We start from the raw sequence: 23,192 nt of genomic DNA on the forward strand, positions 1-23,192 counted from the left end.
AATTGCAGAGGTTGAACGTCGTAATTTGAAATCTTAGGTCTACACATTCGGGCTGATGTGCAGTGTCTCGAAAGCTGTTATCCGATTGGCTGGCTGACTGAATTGTACACTATAGACTCCCCGAGTAGCTGTGGCTGTCTGACTGAATTGTACACTATAGACTCCCCGAGTAGCTGTGAATTTTGACAATCGACCAATGAGATATAACCTTCCTAGCCAGCTGCACACATCAGCCAAATTCAGGGTGTTCGGGCACTCTCTCGTGTTCAGGGAACTACTCGACTCAGCGGAAAAAAATCTTCGATCATATCTTGAGGGGGAGTATGTTGCCTGCGGCAGCAACCTGTTAGCTTCTTGAAGTATGTGTGCAGCGAAAGTTAATTCCATTGCGGTCGTCACTTGCGTCATGCCAAGCTTCAGAATGGCGCGTCTATGCCCGGAAATAGTCGCAAACAAAGCCAATAGTTGCATATGCTAAAAGGGACCTGATCAATGGATGCTTCTCAGGACAGATAAGCAATTTATTACAGACACAGATGATCGACAATATAACAAAGCTTTATTTGATGTACAATCTTCATTATTAGAAGGTAGATTAATAGTCAATTTAAAAATTAGTATCCTGTATTTATTTATTTATTCATTTATTTATTAATCAATTTATTTACTACAGTAAATTTAATTGTTGATTTATTTAAACTTTATTTCTAAAATACCGAGTTGAAAAGCATGCGCCCAATAAAACACCGGTAAGAAATATTTACAATTTAACTGTGGAAAGTCTAAAATAGAAACCGAAATAGATATATAAAACACATAAACACCGCGAAATTAGAATTTGAAAAAACGCCAGCAGATACATTGTTCAACAGAAGCTTAGTTAGTAAGACTTAAGCAACTTAAAGTCTTAAAACTGTTATTAAATCTATCTTCAGCTTTGGTTTTTAAGCTGATCGCAAGTTCTGTTGTTCTGAGGAAAAATAACTCTGAATGCTGTTTCAAGCCATCAATCGCACAGTTATTTCCTAGGGATGCACCGTTTGTCGACTTTGAATAACAAAAATGTCGTCACGATACTATAAAAATAAAAAAAAGTATCAACTACATTGAACAGTTAAAAACCAAGTTCACGACAAGTTGGTGCGATCTTAGAACACAAGTACTAAAGGAAAAGTTGTCTTGAAATGTTTCCAATTAATATATTTCAACCTTTTAATTGACAACCAAGGAAGAGAAGAATCTGGACGCCCTACAGAATCTCGGAAAATCTTATTCTAGAATCTCCGAGTAAAGACTGCGTGATACGTACAGCCCTCAGCAGCAATGCAGCATTGGATGAACTTTGTCCAAGTTTTAAATACGTTAGAGACAAAGTCAAGGAACATATATAGCTTCAAAGTAATTAGTGACTTTGACAGTCTTTTATGAGTGGAAACTGACTTGTTTGTCTCTGATCAGTTGAATTATGCTTGTCTGTATCGCCATCTTTTCTCGGAGACTTTCGAATGATATATTCCCATAGTACATGTGGTCAACGGAAGGGGAACCTCAAGTGCAGGCTTAGTAACCAAGTCTTACCCTTGTCGAGCGCAAGTAGCAAGTAGAAATTCGGCAGGCAACCGAACAGAAGTAGACACTGCCACTTTTTACGACATAGATAATACCTGAAATGGTTTAATCAAGGTTAAAAGAAAGAACAAAGAATTTTCTACAATTCCTTTTAGCCTGTTTTAGAGATGATGAATTCACCCGTTGTGCATGTTTAATTCTAAATGACAGGGTTTTTGGCAGTGATAATGATTTGGGATCATGGAATTTGTGCAATTGTCAGTCAACGGTCACGACTTATGCACAAGATAAGAACAGTTGATATGACTGTACTGTCTGATAGTTTCAAATGATGAAAATCACGGTCATCATTGCGAAATTGATCTGCACTATGTATGAGTACGGATCGAATTTAAGGAATAAAATCGTATTATCGTTGCTTTCCAGCGAATAGGTTCATCAGACCTAATATATAATTTATGCTTGTCTGTATCGTCTTGTTCCTTGGACCTGGTAAATTTCATAGTTACCTTGAATGATAATGATTATTGGACCTGATTTGATGTCTGTTACCCAAGGAAATAGCAATTACTGTGTTGGTAGTATTTATACATGTTTATCAACGCAATCTGTGTGTGTTTTATGAAGGAAAATGTGTGGTGCTCTCACAATACGAGAAATTAGCTGTATTACAATAACCAACAAAATAATATAAGAAATTCAAATTGTTTTTAATATTGAGTTATTCATTATAAATGCTGGTGTACAGCTGTCATATTCAAATTATCGAAATAAGCCCATAAACAATTTAATGGCAAAGTATACTTTCTAAACTGCATTTAGCAAAATCTTAGCAAATACAAATTCTAATCGAATGTTGAGTTATTATGAAAAAGGGTATACAGCTGACCGCCACTTTGAAACTATGCAAAATATACCTTGTAAAATACTAGTTCGTGCCACTAGACACAAAGCTCTCGACTTGAAACTCAAAAAGTTAATATCAGACACGTTACTGTTTTATGTTAGAGTCTTTTGTGTACTTTCCAGCTTCATCTTCATCTGCAAAACACTTCATGTCAGGATCTACAAATGCAACACGAAGAACAAGACAGTGGCGTTGAGATGCTTCCGTGACTGAAAATGCACACAACAATGAGGTGAAGTAGAGACTATAATGAAGCACTTATCAGAATAAAATTTATGTGAGTACTTTTCTAGATAAAAACATTATTATCTTAGATTATTATCCTAAAGAGCAAACTGATGATAAAAGTCAGTAATCCATCATGCTAGGCTTAGAATGCAAAATGCAAAAATGCAAAGATATATGAGTTAGTCCAAATTTCCCGATAATTAAAATCAAACAACTGTGCCCTAGCCATGATGTGTCAGGGACATTATTTAGTTTCAAGGTCACAGAAAAATGACTGTAAAATGCAATTGACTCGAAAAAATCCCAAATAATTTAATAGTAGCAATGATTCAGAGGACTCAACAGTTATTCAAATTAGCTTGTGCGACATTATTACCAAGCTTAAGAAAGCCGGCTGTAGGCAGTGATATTGACAAGGAGTTAATGCTGGTATGTGAATTCTCCTGATTATTTAAAGGATCAGTAGCTGTCACTTTTTTGAAGTTCTTTTCACACTGATGAATTTTTGATGTTAATCATAATATATTGTTCTATTCCGAAAAGCATGTTGACATACACAATTGTCGCCACGTTGGCAAGCTAAACAGGGAGAGTTTTCGCATGAATTGTCGTATCAAACAAAAAAGTAACAGCTACCGATTGTTCGATTTAAGTATTATTTACCAGTATTTTTCATCAGGTTAGGAATGAAGTTATTCCAGAAGGCACACTCTTTGGCTTTCAATGCTCGTTTGTTTGACATCGTCAGTGCAATTTCTTTGTATTCTAATCCGGGAACTTTGAACAGCGGCCAGTCATGTCGTGCCTCTTCTTCAGAAAACGTTGCATCGTCTCTTGGAAGGTTTGGATTTCTGAAAATGTACAACGAGATATCTGCATTATAAAACTTTTTGAGTGAAGTAATTCTAATTTCATGATGTTTAAGCAACCTGAGAACTCCTCTCATAAACCGAATTAAAGTTCTTCCTACAAGTAGCTAGAGAAATATTTTAAAAGTTAAATTTAGACGATTAGATATTTAAAATTTATTGTGCAATATTTTCTGAGCATGTATGTCGTATTGGTGACATAAAGGCGCGCGTCATTAGACGATACTGAATGTCTCACCTATCACCGTAAATGACACGACAAAAAATACTGGCGATATATTGGCTTATGGCAGAATTCTTTGACCAATGCGCAAAAAACGTCTCTACTTTATACCACAAATCGGCATCCTCGGCGTAAGGGTGCATGAGGGCGCAAGTTTAGAGTGTACACCGTCACTTTAACCTGAACAAGTTACTTAAGTCACTGATTATCATAATTTTCTATATATGAAAGGTAATGGTACAACAAGTCTTATTACGTGCCTCTAGTGCATTGATACGAAAAGGAACATCCGGGGAGTTGGCGGGCTGCGTGAGCGATGTACGGACGGTTTCCATAGTTACCCGGTCCAGTTAAGCCCGTCGACGTCAAGGACGACGTTTAACGCGATGTAAAATCCACGAGCGCACTGCTATTCAAACTTTTGTTAAATTCTTTTTGGTGCTTTTCGATAATCGTAAAACTGTTTGAGAATGCCCTGCATGTAAATAAATGTCTCGCATGGTGACACAATGACTCTCCTCGTGGCGGCCAAATAGTTACCTGCTCTCGGGCACATCAACCCATTTATTCAACCCATTTGGGCAAATGGTAAGCTTATGTAATTACATGTTGTATTTACTAGCCGAACCCTGAATTTCAAAACTAATTTTGTCTGCTTTGTAAATCCTAAGAGTTAATTTATCACCGTGTAATCTATTATTATTATACACTCTAAACTCCATTCCTAGTAAGAGTACTTTTGAGAATATTGCGCAACATTTTACAAATTTCCACGAATTTGTCGTAATTATTTTGATAATTTTGGACCAAATGGACATCAAATATCATTCACTGCAATGTTTATCAAAATTTTGGCAAAAAAGTGACTAAAATATTACTTGATTATATTTTTGAAAGACAATAAAAATGACTTTGGCTCTCAAAGGGCTTTAACGTACATGTATTGCACAGATTCGGTTTACGACGTTCACACAACCGACTCGAACACAACAGCATTTTGCTTTTACATTATGTTAACTGGCATACAGTTCTATGAAATTGAAATAATTAATTTTTTAATTTGCGTTTGAACAAAAAGAAAATGTTGTCATGGTCTTAAAAGCAATGGAAATGTTTATTTGAAAAGTCTGAATTTTATCAGCATAGTATGCTAGCAGTGCCTATGTGTATGTACTAACGTCTGCATTTGTCTGCAGGAGCCTTGTAAGTGTAACTCTGTATCCTATTTGTCAGTCAACATATCTCAAAATCAGACAGCAATAAAAATGCAGGGAGAATATAAATTTTAACGAAGGGAATGCAATTATTGAAGCGTACGTAAAGATCGTCCTCGAAAAAGATTTAAATAATGAGTTGCCATTTCACTAAGAAAACGACAACCAAACGACATTGTCAGAACATGATATGAGCGCGCTTAAAGCGATGACGTATCCGTTCACGTTCCGCTTACGTATGCAGTTTTACGTTCTATAATGTGGTCTTTCATGCACGTAAATATACTATACGTACATAAAACATTTACCCCAGTGTCCTAACAAAATATTGATGTACTCACACCTACCCAGTTTTGGCAAAGTTAGTCCAATATTTCAACACCTTCAGTGTCATATCAACCTCTTCTTTGGGTAGAGTCCAGTTCATCCCATCCACGAAATGCCAACCGAAAACGAATGGTAAGTCCTCTTCGTGCGTAGCTTTCATCCACTTAATAGGCCGTAATGTCTTGCTTGGCACATGCGTAATGTGGTACTTGTACACATTGAAACCGGCCTTGGCGTATGCGCGAGCAGACGCGTCTGCTGGGCATATGAAGTAGTCATCACCGACCTGTTGGCTGAGGGCGTCAACGTAGTCAAAGTCTTCAAGATCGGCGTCATCCCAGTTGATGTACATAAGTCTGATTGCGTCCTTCACAGCCTGGTTGGTTTTCATTCGAGCATCGCCCAGGAGAATTTTCATCAAAGACTCATACACGGTTTTGTTCATTGTTAACTTAGGCTCGTTCCACATGTCAGGCACTGCTAATGCAATGAAATACATCCCTTCATCTGCCAAGTTACCCAACATCAGATCTAAACCCGACTTAATGAAAGTCATCTTTTCAACAACACGCGATGGATTCTCAGTCAAAAAATAGCCATCAGCCACAGGAGGAAATGGAATATAAGGAAGTACTTGACCAATTATCTTTTCAAGCGTTTCCTGTGAAGAGTAAAATTAATACCCATGACATTTTGGATAATACTTGCAGCGCTTAACAAAGATATACTCGAATGTTGGTTCATTCCAATAACAGAAAGTGAAGAGATTAAATAAGAAGTATGCCGACGAAGGAGTGGATAAATTTATTGATGGAAGGATGGATGGGCGGGCGGACATAAGGGGTGACGGATAGATATAGACACACAGACATTCATAACTGCAGCGACAGATAGATATGCTGATATATATATATATATATATATATATATATATATATATATATAGAGAGAGAGAGAGAGAGAGAGAGAGAGAGAGAGAGAGAGAGAAATAGATAGATATTAGATAGATAGATATTAGATAGATAGATAGATAGATAGATAGATAGATAGATAGATAGATAGATAGATGGATAGATAGATAGATAGATAGATAGATAGATAGATAGATAGATAGATAGGTAGGTAGGTAGGTAGGTAGATAGACAGGCAGGGTTGCCTGAGAGAGAGAGAGAGACAGAGAGAGAGAGAGAGAGAGAGAGAGAGAGAGAGAGAGAGAGAGAGAGAGAGAGAGAGAGTTTTAATTCGTGGTTCATTCACTATTGAAAATCAATGTTGATTGAGCACAGGCATTCGGTTAGATTCTCACCTTTGTTTCGATACCCGACAAATCTTTAAAATCCTGAGCGGGCAGCGCACGGAGACACTGAATCAACTGTTCGTTTGTTTCTCGCTCACACCTTATCAATTTACCAAGTGCATGAGCCGTTTTCCTTTGCATACGGGAATCTGTACTGAAATACCCCTTGAAAACACATTTGCACTCTAATTTTGAATGAGAAACAAAATAGAACAAAAAAATAAATATTCTGGTTGAAATGAGATACCTATGAATCAATAAAAATTGAAAACTACGGTGGTGAACGGCAGCAGTGTTTTCCCACTATATACTCGTTTCACCGGAGTCATAGTCAATAAATTCAAACGAGCTCGCAGTAGGACATTGAATAACAGTTAGCACATCATAATGCATGTGGTTGGATTGATACTGCTACTGTTAAAATTTTAAAATGCCGCTATTCAAAAGGGAAAATAATTTTTTTTCACCACAAATATGAAAATGTTTCAGTAAAACCACTTTGTATATCTCTTTGGATGTAAATATTGTTTTTTTTACATGCAAATATTTTTCATTGCATGTATCACTCGATAATTTAAAAGCATGTTTAGAATAGTTAATGAATTTTCTAATTTTATATTGCATTTATGCAAATTACTAACCTATTATGCAATGTAACGATGCGACCTTACTTGACACTTCAATTATGCCAATTTTCTGAATTAGTGATAATAACGTTTAAAATGACGTATGATGCGGGTGTATGATGTGGCTATATGTGATGAAATATTTCTGATATTGTATTCACCAGGGGAAAATATTTTTTTTTTCAATATAAAATGAAACCATTTCAGTGTAACAAAATACATATCTCGTTCTATATTGTATATACGTTTCGTATTCTACATGCAAATACCTTTCATTTGATATATCACTCGATATTTTAAAAGGATGTTAAGAGTAGTGAACAATGAATTTGTAATTTTATATTGCATTTATGCAATTGGTTACCCTTGTACATTATGCGAATTAGGGGCTATGGCCCTGCTTGACAGCTCAACATTGTCAATTTTTTGTATTAGAAATAAGGGCTTTCAAATGATGAATGATGTAGATGCATGATGTAGCTGTATATGTTGAAATTTTTAAAATATTGTTACTAAAAGAGGAAAATATTATTTTCAAAATAAGCCTAAATATGAAAATATTTCAGTGAAACCAATTTAAAAATGTCTTTGTATATCAAAGTTGTACTCTACATGCAAATACCTTTGATTTGATATATCACTTGATAGTTTACATGTATGTTTAAAGTAGTTAACAGTGAATTTTGTAATTTTATATCGCATTTATGCAAATTCGGTACCCGTGTGAATTATGAAAATTAGGGGGTATGGCCCAAATTGGCAGCTCCAGATCGTCAATATTCTTAAAGTAGAGACAATAAGCTTTTAAATGACGAATGATGTGGTAGTATGTAAGGTGGGTACATTAAACTCCGAAAATAAGGCCTTTTTGCGGATTCACTGCTCACCTAAGTGACCTTGTAATGCACATCCCTTCATTATGCTTTAATATTTTTCAAAATGTACAATACTATTTCTGTGGGTCCACTGTTATTAGGCTTGCCTTAGGAGCGATTTTGCAATTTTGAATTTTAAATATTGGTAAATATCAGGTAATTTGCTTCTCTACTACCAAACTTTGCATAGTGATCCTACATGTCATTCTTCATTTGATAAGAGGATTGGTAAAAGTTTCATTGACGAAGTTTAAGGAATAGTTAAGGTCTTGACTTTCGAGGCGTACACTACGTTTAATTGATTATTTAACTTAACTGGACCTGTACCGTCTTATCTACTTGTCATACCTGCATTATAACCCTGTGAAAAAGTCCCTGCATCAAGGGAGACAGCAACATGTATTCACAACTCAATGACCCAGCACTGTTACCGAACAGGGTAACCATGTCTTTATCTCCGCCAAAAGCTGTAAAAAGAAACAAATGGGAGCTTACGAGCACCATTTTACACTTAGTATAACCACAAACTGATAACGGCAAAGATATGTATACTTATTGATAGGATGTAAAAGGTTATTTTCTTAAAGAGGCGATTAATTTTGAGTGTAAGAGATAGGAAAGGGGGCTTGGAAACGTACGGGGAGACAATTGAAAACAAGGGTCCCACATTTTCACTATCTTCGGTACACTCCCTCCTACTGTAATTGCCTGACTCTGTACATGTCTACTCCATGCTGATACCTATGTGGAAGTAGCGGTTGATTAATAAGAGAATGATAAAGTGCTATGTATTATTTAGACTATTTTTTATATAACAACACCGCTGCTGGGGCTCGAACCCCGCACCGTCAGCATGTGAATCACTATCTATAACCTGCACTCCACGAGAACAAGTTGCAAGAACCTTACAGAAAGGTTAGGATAGTAATGCTTTGCAGGCACTAAATGATTTATACTCTACATTTGTATCCACTTAACATTTACGTATTTTTGGTTCGTTTTTATTCAATTTTTGGCCTTGCGTTTATTTCCTTTTTTATTTAATTTTTGTTCTTCTTTTTTCATTTCTGTTTTTGTTGTGCAGGTTTATTATTGGTTCAGTATAAATTCATATCATGTGTCACACTTGCACATTTATTCAAAAGTGCGGTTGTTGAGGATTTTTTATATGATGTATAAATATCGCGTTTGAACTTTATTGTTGAATTTTGTCGTTTGCAACTTTTTTACAATACTAAAGTTATGTGTTTTGTCTTGACTGATAAGTAAACAGTGTGATTAGGTGTGATCTAAATGTAACTTTTTAACAATTCAGCTGAGAGTCGTAGAGCTAAAAAGATTTTTTCAGCTAAAAATAAATGAAAAAACATATTTTCTTATATTAGCTTTCAAATTATACAGTAAAACAGCTACATTGTAGATAAATAGCAACCATATGATCGACTATTAGTATAGACTGAGTTTCCCCATGCTGATGTACTGTTATTAAGTGGGGATATATGAACTTATCGTTGATATCGCACATGTACAATTAGTCCGTCTTACATACCGAGTTGTGGCACCTAATTGAAACCCATTGAACTTCGGTCAGGGAAAGCTTGAACAAAATCAATTCACCGTATTATGGTTACTACCTTCTATATTGTCATGAACCCATTGTACAGCTGCAATCTGGTCAAGCAGGCCATAGTTCCCTGGCGCGTGTTCATCGCCTGAAAGCAGTAAATCATTATAATGAATGTAAATACTGTTTACAGTAATCATGAAATTGATAAACGGTGAAAACAATAAATGCACATTCAAGAAAACAATTAATGAACAAGTTGATTAACAAACAGACATATAAATAAATAAATGAATGAATAAATATATAAGTATATATATATATATATATATATATATATATATATATATATATATATATATATATATATATATATATTACAATTGTATTAAAACGTACATCCTTGATTGCTATTATTGCCAGCTACAATAGTGATGCAAGATTTTGTGATCGCCAGCATGTCTAGATACTATTGTTTACTGCTCTCACAGACTGTGATAATAATAAATCATATGAATAATTAGGTCAGTCACAGATAATTGGCCGGAATATAGCCCCTACATATTATTCTGTAAGAGCAAGTGAAACACGCGTTTCATGGCGTTCACCCTACCTGTGGAGAGGAAGCCTAGGGGACCAAGACGGTAATTGAAGGTTACAACGATGACGTCACCAATTGCAGCTAAGGGTGTGCCATTGTAATAACAAGTACCAGAGCCAAGAATGAATGCGCCGCCATGGATCCATACCATTACAGGTAGTCGATCTGTCTGAAAATTTATAAAGCTAATGGTAATTCAGTTTGAAGTGCCGTCCAGACGAGCCATAGGGAAAGAGTGTGAATGACATTTTACTCACATTTCTGTACATGTGGCATTAGGAATGAGTGTGCTACGATATTTAGTAGCTTCTCTGGGCCTTAGCTTGTGATATTTATTATGGTAAGTGGATTTGAACATATGCAACATATACAACACACATATACAACACCATACAGCCTTGCACATCAAAAATAGTCATACAATCTACAATACGAAAGTAAAAGGTTCCAATTGTAATATATTATTGAATGTAATTCATGTAAACAACAGTTGATCCGTCTTTTGTCTATAGTGGCATGATCAAAGACTGTCGTTACATGTAAAATAGACATTCAGCAATGTACACTCTTACAAGACCCATGCAAAATCATGAGTACATGCTGAGGTTAACATACGCTATTTAGGGTTTCTTTAAGGCTACTATTGTTAACAATACCACCTCACCTGTATGATAATGTACTTTGAAAAACTGCCAGCCAGTGAACTTTGAACCAACGTCATCATTTTGCCAATATATCAAATATATGAACAGATTTTAACATGTTACCATTAGCTCGGAAACTCTACGAGGAAAAGTAAACGTTTTTATTATTTCTTACAATACATATGGATCATCCATTTTGGAACAACTTGCAAAACTAAAGCACACAAGACAAGAGTGATGAAATTGAGACCAACTAATGCATTTTCACTGACATTATCTTTACCACGTATTTTCCAAATTTGACCTAGCTGGGCCTCTTCGACTAAGATAACATGTTGATAGCGTGAACGAAGACATAAAGAGATACAAAGGCAAGAGAAGAGACTTCAACATGTAACAATAAACTCACCTTCAATAAATTATGTAAAGTATGTACGACCTTGATACTCTTCAACATTGATAAAATATTGAATATATTTGATTGGAGACCCAACCTGTTAAAATCACATCCAACAATGATATTTAAATATGTTTTCCTGCAGTTTGACAACAAATACAGTTTACCATATCAAATGCTTATTAAGTAACCATATAATGTACTTTAATTTATTTTTTTTTTGGGGGGGGGTATAAGGTATAACAATCCTGTCACAATATTTAATACTTTTCTTCATTTTAACATAGTCTAAGTGAGTTTTATGTTCCTATCACTCAAAGAAATGTCTATGCTAAATTTCAGAGTTTTGTTTATCAAAAATTACAAAAATATTACACTTTCATCTCATTCTCAAATTTCAGAGCAATGCAAAAGTTATCTGTTAACAATAATTTTTGTCAAAATCGATAAAAGAAAAACTTATAAAAAGTTCAAGGTCTTCCTATTAAAATTTAAAAACCTGTCGTCTGAAATCAGCGTGTGCTGACTTCATACCGTTGGTGATTCTCAAGTTTTGCAATGAGACTATTCTATACAGGGAATTAATGATAGTTCTGGGTATTTTCTGACCAAAAACAAAAGCACTTCACAAAAAAAACAATACTGCATGTTCTTTATGATTTGAACTAGCACCAAGTAGAACGCCTTAGGACCGCAAATATAGTTTTAAAGTAACTTGACAAATGGTGTCAGACAATAGAATAGATTGACAAAATAACAGAACAATTGTCCAAAATACAAATACCAACTCTTCACCACTACCTTAACAAAAATTTACCGAGGTTACCTTTTCGAACATGCAGTTTCTGAGCGATTTTAAAAGAAGTTTAAAAGAAGAAGAAATTATAACAACAATTCGGAAACTTGCACCAAAATTATAAACTTCATGAGCATGAGAATGTGTACAATAGTGACGGAGGTTACCCTGAAGAACTTGGATGACGAGTTTCAAAGCAATGGCGAAAAACAGTTTCAAAGGACAATAACTTTAGGCCGAAAACAAAATAAAACTAACTCAAAAATATGAACATACAAAGGTCTCTGGAATTCGATAACACCTTAGATAACCTAAAACCTGTGTTTCAAATTGTCAACCCGACATTTAAAACTACTGCTTTCTTTTTTTACCTCATTTGTATACATAGACATGGACCTGTTAGTTTAAACAAATCCATATCTCAACACCAGGTTTCACAAGCACGTCAAATACTAAGATAATATCATGGATGCTGTAGTTTTCAAGTTTGAAATGTGGACATACATACATACATACATACATACATACATACATACATACATACATACATACATACATACATACATACATACATACATACATACATACATATCGGTACATACATACATACATACATACATACATACATACATACATACATACATACATACATACATACATACATACATACATACATACATACATACATACATACATACATACATACATGCATGCATGCATGCATGCATGCACGCACGCACGCACGCACGCACGCACGCACGCACGCACGCACGCACGCACGCACACACACACACACACACACACACACACACACACATACATACATACATACATACATACATACATACATACATACATACATACGCTGCCGACCTACCATGTTTTTATTTGTAGATATACACCAAATATGAGATAAAACACCGTCTTAAGGTAGTATGCTCCTCGAAAGTGAAAGACTTAAACTTTTGCTCAAAATTTTATTAAGGAATATTTCAACATTCTCTTTCAAAATGAAGAATAACATTCAGGGGTCACCATGCAAATGTTTGTATTAGAGAAACAAATAACCCAAGATTTACCGATATTTAAAATTCAAAATGTCCGCCATTTCTATGGAGAAAAATAAAATATTGAATTTCGAAAAACTAAGACGGTTACACCAACAGCTTTAAATGAACCCCCACACAGTTAGTGAGACTACCCACATTTCCCCTCGATTTGTGTGCTCAGAAATTATTTCTAAGGGCTTCTTCAATTTTATCAGTTTCTGAACAATTTGAAACTTAAATTTAATTTTAGAATTATTGGTTAAAACTATGGTCCAATATTATTGATTATGTTTTAAATTCAGGAGTAAATTGAATACGGATTCCACGTTCGAAGGTGCTGAAAATTGTACACTTGTCAAGGTAAAGTTATCAGCAACTAATATGGTCTCTTCATACCACCTGCAAGACATGCAAATTTCCTTTGTTACAAACTTAAAAAAATCAATATCCTTTCTTTTGCCAACACAGGTGCTACTTATTCCCTTAGTTTCCTTGAAAAGATTGCATATAGCTGTCAAAAAACTATGTTGACAAAATCACAAAATTGCTATCTCCTCCGCGGAAAAGGGGTTGATCTTCTCATTATTCACAGTGAGAAATTAGAGAATTATGATTATCAAAACTATGGTCCCAGAATTTCGAAATATGGACCAAGCTGTTCTGTGTACAGAAGAAATTTGCTTCAGTTCAGTGAGTGATCTCCGTGTGTACGGATCATGGAGTATTGTGGGTAGCCTCACTTACTGTGCCCCACAGTGGTATAGCAGAAAAGAATTGTTGAAGTGTGAGAGTCCAAGTATCTGTTCCCAAAACGCATTCTACCTTAAAATTGAAAAAAAAACCTCACATGGTGTGTCACAGGTACGTATACGTTCAGGAAGAGACAGTCCTCGCTATGTGTCTCTGTTATATCATCAAAAAAGTCGAGAGCTTGAATACAGGCCGACCCTATGCTCGTTGCCTGATACACCCCATCCCAGCCCACTTTCGTCTGAGGTGGACGAAATCTCAGGTCACCGACTGGTGGTTCGGCGTAGGGTATCCCTTCATAGATTTGAATGGTACGATTGATGTTTACATCCGGGTGCCAGAATATCTCAGACTTGCCGACGAGTTTTCCCGAAGCGATTTCAACCATTGGATCGTCAGCGAAGACGAAAGACAGGACAGCAAGGAAGACAACAACCCGACAGTGCACCGCGTAGAAAGCCATGTTGTGGCCGCAAAAATACACCGCCTTTCTGCTCTGTGCTAGTTATGTAAGGTCAGACACATGTTACGTTACGCAACTCCATTGCAATGTGCTTCCGTTTATGCATACCCAAAACTTTCATTCACATATACGCATTTATATCAGTGAAAACAGCTTTTGTCCTGGACCTGCAACTTGTCAAAATCATTACGTCTGCCCATTTTGTATTCATAAGCCTTTTCGTCAGAGATGTCAAGATGCCTTTAACCTTGGTGAATCCATTCTTCGTTGTTGGGTGTCAGCAAGGTTTATATTATCCCTTGATGTGAATTTAAAGAGTACGAGAAACATTTTGAACGTTATTTTAGTTTGGCTAGGGAACAATTCATGTCCTGTGGTTTTTGACCGCCCTCTTTCGTTTGCCAAATGTAAATGTTTGATCAGCCACCTTTCTATAAAATATGGACTTTTATACCTTGTTTTTGCCTCTGTCCCCCTTGAAAATGCAAAGGTGAAAAACAAAACTTTTTTTTTCCTTCGAAATATAAAATGATAGCACCCGGTTACAACTTTAAGCGGCGACGTCCACTTCAAATGCGAAACAAACACTCAAATCATGTTTTTATGCGACCTCAAAATATTAGTCAGCGTCAACATTGCTACTACCATAGGGATACTAAAAGCTGCTAATACTTTGCAACTTGACCTTCGATGAAAGCAGGTCGCAGTTGTAACAATCTATGAGGCACTTAGTGTGATGTTGAACTATAACGATGGCGGCGAATGCCTAACTATGAATGTGGAAAAAACAAAAGCTCGCGCGGAGGCGAAAACTCTACCTGCCCATAACAAAAAATACGGACGCCGAAATTCAATGCTTAACGTTTCCGCCCAGAACTAAAATCGCCAAATCTTATCGTGCCTTGCGGCGCGAAACGTCTACTCGCTCGTTATCCAAATGTGGACCCTGGCAACGTGAAACTTTAAATAAAGTCATTTCAGCAGTTCATGACACATTTATGATACTTTTTGTTTTGAAACTCTTTTGAGCGAATTTTTTTCGCAGTAAAATCTGAACTACGCTGTCTTCGCATCTGAAATTGCGGTGCACTTGAAAACGAATACCCCTTTCGCTGGGTTTATTATTGCTAGGAATTCAGACTTTTATCCTTGGCAATACTTGCAGAACCACACTGAGACTCTTAGCAACAATGTCTTCAATGTTACTGTGACTGATATCAAGGGCTGCTAGGCAAAGACAAGTCATATTTTTGATCACTGTACTGAGACCCTTTGCACCTTCTTTGTCAAGTTTAATATGATTGAGATTAAGATGTGTTAGCCATAAAAAGTTCTCAAAGTTACTTAGACCAGCAACTTCAATGTCGTTGTCACTGAGATCCAGATATGTTTGCTCAGTCATAGCCCATTCCCTTAAATATATGTTCTGCACTACAATCACCAACATTTTCACTTTTCAGAGAAAGACTTCTACAAGGCAGATAAGATTGTTAAGATCCTGACAAATTCCTTCTTTTCTAGCTTTGCTTTCAACTTACAATATGTGTTACATTGCTCAAATCGTTCACAAATTTCAACTTGTCTCGAGTGAGTTCACTAGCTTTAGGATCCAAATCCTGTGCGTGAATCTTTACTATGTAATTGATACGAAGTAGACTGAATGAGGCACACTGATAAATTTGTGTATTTCTCCTGATGTATTTTCAAGCGAACTCGTGACATCGTTGACACTAAGTTCAGTGTCATGGAAATCGAATATCATACATGTTTCTTATTTATTTCTTATTTCTTATTTCTTATTGGTGGATATTTACTGTCCCCGAGTCTGTCTGATAGCTCAGTAAAAAGCTTCGTGCTTTTCCGATTACTATATGTGTGTACTCTGTGTGTGTGTGTACTGTGTCTGTGTGTCGTCTGCTCCACGCACACCGTGTTGTTCGGTCGCGCACAGAATTGCAACATCTAAGTCGGTTACTGTGACCAACTCTTGGAAGCAGTGGCCGACTGGTTTTGTGTGAGGCCTATCAGCTAGGCGATGTTGCCGTGAGTGTGTGGGGGTTCGAATCCCGTTTGGGTTATAGTAAATTTAGATTTCTTTAACCTGAGTGGACAGTATTGCTGGTGGATATTTACTGTCCCCGAGTCTGTCTGATAGCTCAGTAAAAAGCTTCGTGCTTTTCCGATTACTATATGTGTGTACTCTGTGTGTGTGTACTGTGTCTGTGTGTCGTCTGCTCCACGCACACCGTGTTGTTCGGTCGCGCACAGAATTGCAACATCTAAGTCGGTTACTGTGACCAACTCTTTTTGGGTTGGAAGCAGTGGCCGACTGGCTTTGTGTGAGGCCTATCAGCTAGGCGATGTTGCCGTGAGTGTGTGGGGGTTCGAATCCCGTTTGGGTTATAGTAAATTTAGATTTATTTCTCAGTCCATCATCCAACAGGCGTTAGCCCAATTACAAGATGAGGTACACATAACCCACGAACCCCCAAAGGAGCACTGAGGAGTAAGGTGCCTTGCTCAGGGGCACAAAACCGTGCTAGAGTCTCGAACTCACCACCCTCCGACAGTGAGTCCATTACTCTGGACCAACCGGGTCTTGAACCGGGTTTCGAACTCACCATAAATGATATTTTAATTACATGCATGCAGTTTACAACTTAATTATCTTTTTAACGACAGAAAAAAAAGAAATTGGATTTGAATCAAACTGAAGTGAAAAGTCGACAATGACATGATAAATTGGATTCCGTCGTGGTCATTTTGAGAGTTCATTGTGTACAAACTAAACCTGACAGGAAATATCCTACAAGAGGATTTTTTAGCCTTAGAATTGAACTTCCGATTGCTGTTAACAAAGTGACGATGGTCATTGTCTTTTAATAATGCAATCGGCAATCTACACATCAGATTATTTAAATTGTGATCATCGTAACTGCTTAAAAAGTTCATTCACTTTCGAAGCCCAAACGCCGTTACGGACATACTTTCAGCAATTCCCTAAACCCATACGAAAAGAAGGTGGTGCCTTCATAATATATTTCCTACCAGTTCCTTCATATCATGTTTCACTCACAACAATGCAACAGTGTTAGAAACACAGCTAAATTCCAGAAACACACGAAGTAAGTCACCAGACTTGACGCTTTCAACCCCGACACCAACCACAGACAGTGACAGCAGTGAAATTTTCAAGAACAAGAAACTCGTTACATCAGCTATACATCGACAGGAAAAAAAGACAATCGAGCACAAATTAACATCTATTGGCAAAGGTGATTACACGAAGAACTAGTCCGCGAAGCCTACAGGTCTACCTGCGAGCACAACTACCAGGCTATAAACTCACCGAATCAGTCAAAATCAAGCGGCGAGAGCTTGCAAGGTACTCCGGTCTGAAATTTATTGAACTTATCAACAAATAATTACCTGCCATTACACCAAGAAGAGGACGGCAAAAGAATTGGAGGTACGTTCCAAGTCGTATAAAAAAAATGAGCCATCATTCCATGGAAAGCTGACAACAAGATGAAATTCATAAAAACTCTATCGTCGCACAAACTAATAAACAACGGAAAATAGCGATAGTCAGAGGCCTAAAATTTATTCCGATACCAACAAAAGCAAACAGAAAACTACTGCTTTATGATTTCAACAAATACAGTCGGAAAATGAGACAACACTACATTATGAGACACAAACAATCGGAACAACACCCATTCAAACAAAAATCAAACTGGACTCCCCAGTCAACAGAAAACACAAAATTTGAAAGTTATCTCGAAGCAACCAAACTCACACTCTGAGAGATACCCTTTTTATGAAAGGAAACAGAACAAGTCGCGTACCAAAAACAAATCGGGTTAAACAAACTCGGAAACAATAGACAAATTACCATAAACCCCTTCGACAGGGGTCACATTGTCATTTTCAACACAAAAGATTACGTACTCGAATGCGAAAGACAATAAAGCAAAACTCAACATTATACAAAACTAAACAGCGACGACAAAGAACAAACAGAAAAAACACACAATACTGAGGAATCTATTCCCAGAATTACCAATCAAACGAAAATTTAAGAGACACATTGGTACAAAAATTACAGAAGTAAAGCAAGAAAACAAACAAACCAGATCGCCAAACGATTTCACAAAGCCGTCCAAACATTGATTTAATTGCTTCCCTGCTTGCAGAGCAAGAACACTAAATACACTTAAAATAATTTCAAAAAAACACAAACTGAGTGAAGAAACTACACTGCGACTGATGAGAAACCACACTCAGGTTTCGAAACGCAAGCGTCAAAGGGTCATTCTATCAACATTTGTAACACCATTGGTCCGGCTGCATCTCGCCATGAGCTTCCCCCACCCACACACACAAAACGTTATCGTACATATTAATCCAAACTTCCCTACACTCCGAAATGAAACAATCACTGGTGTTACATAAATAACTGGATAGTAATCTAGGAATCCTATTTCACACACATTCGAAACGAATCGCACACGAACGCAACACAGACTTTTGTATAGTAAGGTGGGTTGTCTCTATGTAACTGATTGCCATATTTACATTATGCAAATAAGCCTATAAACAATCAAACAGTAAGGTATATTTTCTAAACTGTCTTCAGCAACATCTAAGCAAATACAAATTCAAATGCAAATACAAATTCAAATGTTGAGTATCAAAGCAAATGTTGAGTTATTATAAAGAAGGCTATTCAGCCGGCCACCACCTTGAAATAATGCAAATTAGAAAGTCAAGTAAAGAGATTAACCACGCTCCAACAGCAACAACAACAGCAACAAAAACAAACAAATAATAAAGATCGCCAAAGTTAATATCGGACATGTTGCAACCGCTGTGTATTGCTCAGGGTAACTGTTTTATGTTGGAGTCTTTTGTGTACTTTCCTGCTTCATCTTCATCTGCGAAACACTTCGTTCCAGGATCTACAAATGCAACACGAAGAATAAGACACTGGCGTTGAGATGCTTGCAGTGACTGAGCATGCACACAACAATGAAGTAAAGCATAGACTATAGTCAAGTAATTATCAGAAAGTGAGGGAAATGTATCAAATGAAAATATAATGTCCATGTGAGCACTTTCCTAGATAAATAAGTAATTCATCAGCGTAAATTGATATTTTAAACAGCAGACTGAGAATGAAAACCAGTAAGCCGTCATGCTAAGCCTAGAATTTGAAATGCAAAGAAATGTAATTTAGTCAACATTTCCAGGTATTTCAAATTCAAATAAACGACCCCTAGCTTTGACCTGTTAACTGTACAGAGAGGTCGGGGACGTTATTTATTTTGAAGTTCAAAGAAAACGGTCACTAAAATGTCTTTTACATTAAAAGTTATCAAATGATTTTACAGAAGCAACAATTCAGAAAAAACGGTTATTCAAATTTGGGTGTGCCTCATTATACCTTGAAGCTTAAGAAAGCTAAGGAGTTAATGCTGGTTGGTGAATTTCCCTTGCCTAGATCCTACACGTCGCTTACGGCCTCCGTGCCTCCGCCCCCACTCCGTCTAGCCTCGCCGGTCCACTTTTAATGTCGTAGCATAAAAAACAGCTTATTTCAAAGCGAATGGTCTCCATGAGAAACGATGATGTCACTGGTGTCCCTTTGAAAGTCAATCAGCCCAAATGTTCCTCACATGATTGGCCAATAATTGTACGTATATTGCTCAAAAACTAGCTCATAAACTGAACGTTCTTTGGCTAGTTTATGACAACACCCATTTAATTATTGGCCAGTGATGTGAGGAACATTTGGGCTGATTGACTTTGAAAGGGACGCCAGTGACATCATCGTCTCCCCTGGAAACCATTCACTCTCAAATGAGCTGTTTTTCGTGCTACGGCGCTAAAAGTGGACCACGAGGCTATAAGGAGTGGGGTCGGAGGCAAGGAGGCCGTAAGTGACTTGTAGGGTCTAGGCAAGAATTCGCCTGATTATTTTAAATGACCAATTACTGTAATTTTCGGTGATTCTTTTCACCATTTTTAATTGTTGATGTTAACCGTAATATTTTTTCTATTTCCATGCGCACAACAATGAAGTAAAGCAGAGACAATAATGAAGCACTTATCAGAATAAAATTTATACGAGTACTTTTTTAGATAAAATCGTTATTATCTTAGATTATTATCCTAAAGAGCAAACCAAGAAAAAAGTCAGTAAGCCTTCCTGCTAGGCTTAGAATGCAAAATGCAAAAATGCAAAGATATATGAGTTAGACCAAATTTCCAGGCAATTAAAGTCAAACAAATGTCCCCTAGCCATGATGTGTCAGGAACATTATTTAGTTTCAAGGTCACAGAATAATGACTGTAAAATGTAAATGAATCGAAAAAGTTCTAAATAATTTAATAGTCGCAATGATTCAGAGGACTCAACAGTTATTCAAATTAGCGACTGCGACATTATTACCAAGCTTAAGAAAGCTGGCTGTATGCAGTGATATTGATAATGAGTTAATGCTGGTTGGCGAATTCTTTTGATTATTTAAAGAACCGGTAGCTGTCACTTTTTGAAGTGCTTTTCACACTGTTTAATTTTTGATGTTAATCATCATATATTGTTCTATTCCGAAAAGCATGTTGACATACACAATTGTCGCTACGTTGGCAAGCTCAACAGGGAGAGTTTTCGCATGAATTGTCGTATCAAACAAAAAAGTAACAGCTACCGATTGTTCGATTTAGTTATTATTTACCAGTATTTTTCATCAGGTTAGGAATGAAGTTATTCCAGAAAGCACACTCTTTGGCCTTTAATGCTCGTTTGTTTGACATCGTCAGTGCAATTTCTTTGTATTCTAATCCGGGAACTTTGAATAGCGGCCAATCATGTTGTGCCTCCTCTTCAGAAAACGTTGCATCGTCTCTTGGAAGGTTTGGATCCCTGAGAATGCAGAACGAGATATCTGCATTATAAAACTTTTTGAGTGAAGTTATTCTAATTTAATGATGTTTAAGCAAGCTGAGATCTCCTCTCATAATATGGATTGAAGTTATTCCTACATGTGGCGACATAAATTATTTTAAAAGTTAAATTTAGACGATTAGATATTTAAAATTTATTGCGCAGTATTTCCTGAGCATGTGTCGTATTGATGTCATAAATGCCGCGTCATCAGACGAAACAGAATGTCTCACTTATCACCGTAAATGACACGACAAATAGAACGGGCGATATATTAGCTTTTGACTGAATTCTGATATACCAATGCCAAAAACGCAAAAATGATTAGGAATCAATTAGTCTCTAGTTTATACCACAAATGGGCATCCTCTTCACGTAAGGATGCATGAGGGCGCACGTTTAGAGTGTACACTGTCACTTTCACCTAGACATGTTACTTAAGTCAGTGATATCATAATTATCTAATAAAGATGACAAGTAATGGTACAACAAGTCGTATTACATTTGACGATGTGAGTGCAAATCAGTGCATTGATATGAAAAGGAACGTCCGGGAAGTTGGCGGGCCGCGTGAGCGATGTACGGACGGTTTCCATAGTTACCCGGTCCAGTTAAGCCCGTTGACGTCAAGGAAGACGTTTAACGCGATGTAAAATCCGCGCGCGCACTGCTATTTAAACTTTTGTTAAATTCTTTTTGGTGCTTTTCGATAATCGTAAAACGAGAATGCCCTGCATGTAAATAAATGTCTCGCATGGTGACACAATTGCTCTCCTGGTGGCGGGCAAATAGTTATCTGCTCTCGGGCACATCAACCCATTTATTCAACCCATTTGGCCAAATGGTAAGCTTATGTAATTACATGTTGTATTTACTGGCCGAACCCTGAATTTCAAAACTAATTTTGTCTGCTTTTCAAATCCTAAGAGTTAATTTATTACCGTGTAATCTATCATTATACACTCTAATCCATTTGACCATGAGGATGACAAGAGGGTCAACATTTATTTCTATTGAGTTTGGATAGAGTCAGCCCCTTCGCATAAATTGGGATGTTACTAGTAAGGGTACTTTTGAGAATATTGCGCAACATTTTACCAATTTCCACGAATTTGTGATAATTTTGGACCAAATGGACATCACATATCATTCAATGCAATGTTTATCAAAATTTTGGCAAAATATTTAACTAAAATATTACTTGATTATAGTTTTGAAAGGCAATAAAAATGACTTTGGCTCTCAAAGGGCTTTAACGTACATGTATAATGATTTGCACAGATTCAGTTTACGACGTTTACACAACCGACTCGAACACAACAGCATTTTGCTTTTACAGTATGTTAACTGGCATACAGTTCTATGAACTTGAAATACTTAATTTTTTAATTTGCGTTTGAACAAAAGAAGAAATCAATGTTGTTGTCACGGTCTTAAAAGCAATCGAAAAGTTTATTTGAAAAGTCTGAATTTTATCAGCATAGTATGCCAGCAGTGCCTATGCGTATGTACTAACGTCTGCATTTGTCTGCAGGAGCCTTGTAAGTGTAACTCTGTATCCTATTTGTCAGTCAACATATCTCAAGATCAGACAGCAATAAAAATACAGGGAGAATACAAATTTTGACGAAGGGAATGACAATTATTGAAGCGTACGTAAAGATCGTCCTCGAAAGAGATTTAAATAAGGAGTTGCCATTTCACTAAGAAACGACAACCAAAGGACATTGTCAGAACATTATATGAGCGCGCTTAAAGCGATGACGTATCCATTCACGTTCCGCTTACGTATACAGTTTTACGCTCTATAATATGGTCCTTCATTGAACGTAAATATACTATAC

General features: G+C 36.7%; 2 protein-coding genes across 3 annotated transcripts in view; both read right to left on the reverse strand.

Moving 5' to 3' along the window:
• Nucleotides 1-542: 542 nt before the first annotated feature.
• Nucleotides 543-14,447, reverse strand: LOC139124108 (acetylcholinesterase-like). Its single transcript, XM_070690251.1, has 8 exons — nucleotides 14,034-14,447; nucleotides 10,313-10,469; nucleotides 9,770-9,847; nucleotides 8,484-8,602; nucleotides 6,644-6,819; nucleotides 5,358-5,998; nucleotides 3,368-3,555; nucleotides 543-2,634 (listed from the first exon to the last, which is right to left on the reverse strand). The coding sequence occupies exons 5-8, from the start codon at nucleotides 6,773-6,775 to the stop codon at nucleotides 2,561-2,563; spliced, it is 1,035 nt and encodes a 344-aa protein (XP_070546352.1). The 5' UTR covers nucleotides 6,776-6,819; nucleotides 8,484-8,602; nucleotides 9,770-9,847; nucleotides 10,313-10,469; nucleotides 14,034-14,447; the 3' UTR covers nucleotides 543-2,560.
• Nucleotides 14,448-18,997: 4,550 nt separating this feature from the next.
• The window catches only part of LOC139124105 (acetylcholinesterase-like), a 40,504-nt gene continuing 36,309 nt past the window's right edge, over nucleotides 18,998-23,192 (reverse strand). For both annotated transcript variants that reach the window (XM_070690248.1, XM_070690249.1), the window contains exons 7-8: nucleotides 21,140-21,327; nucleotides 18,998-19,360 (exon numbers count right to left, since the gene is read on the reverse strand). In XM_070690248.1, coding sequence (XP_070546349.1) covers nucleotides 19,281-19,360; nucleotides 21,140-21,327 — 268 coding nt within the window. In that variant the 3' untranslated portion in view covers nucleotides 18,998-19,280. The remainder of the gene's footprint in view (nucleotides 19,361-21,139; nucleotides 21,328-23,192) is intronic.

The sequence above is a fragment of the Ptychodera flava genome (genome assembly GCF_041260155.1).
Source record: "Ptychodera flava strain L36383 chromosome 23 unlocalized genomic scaffold, AS_Pfla_20210202 Scaffold_23__1_contigs__length_28996876_pilon, whole genome shotgun sequence".
NCBI classification, from domain to species: Eukaryota; Metazoa; Hemichordata; class Enteropneusta; family Ptychoderidae; genus Ptychodera; species Ptychodera flava.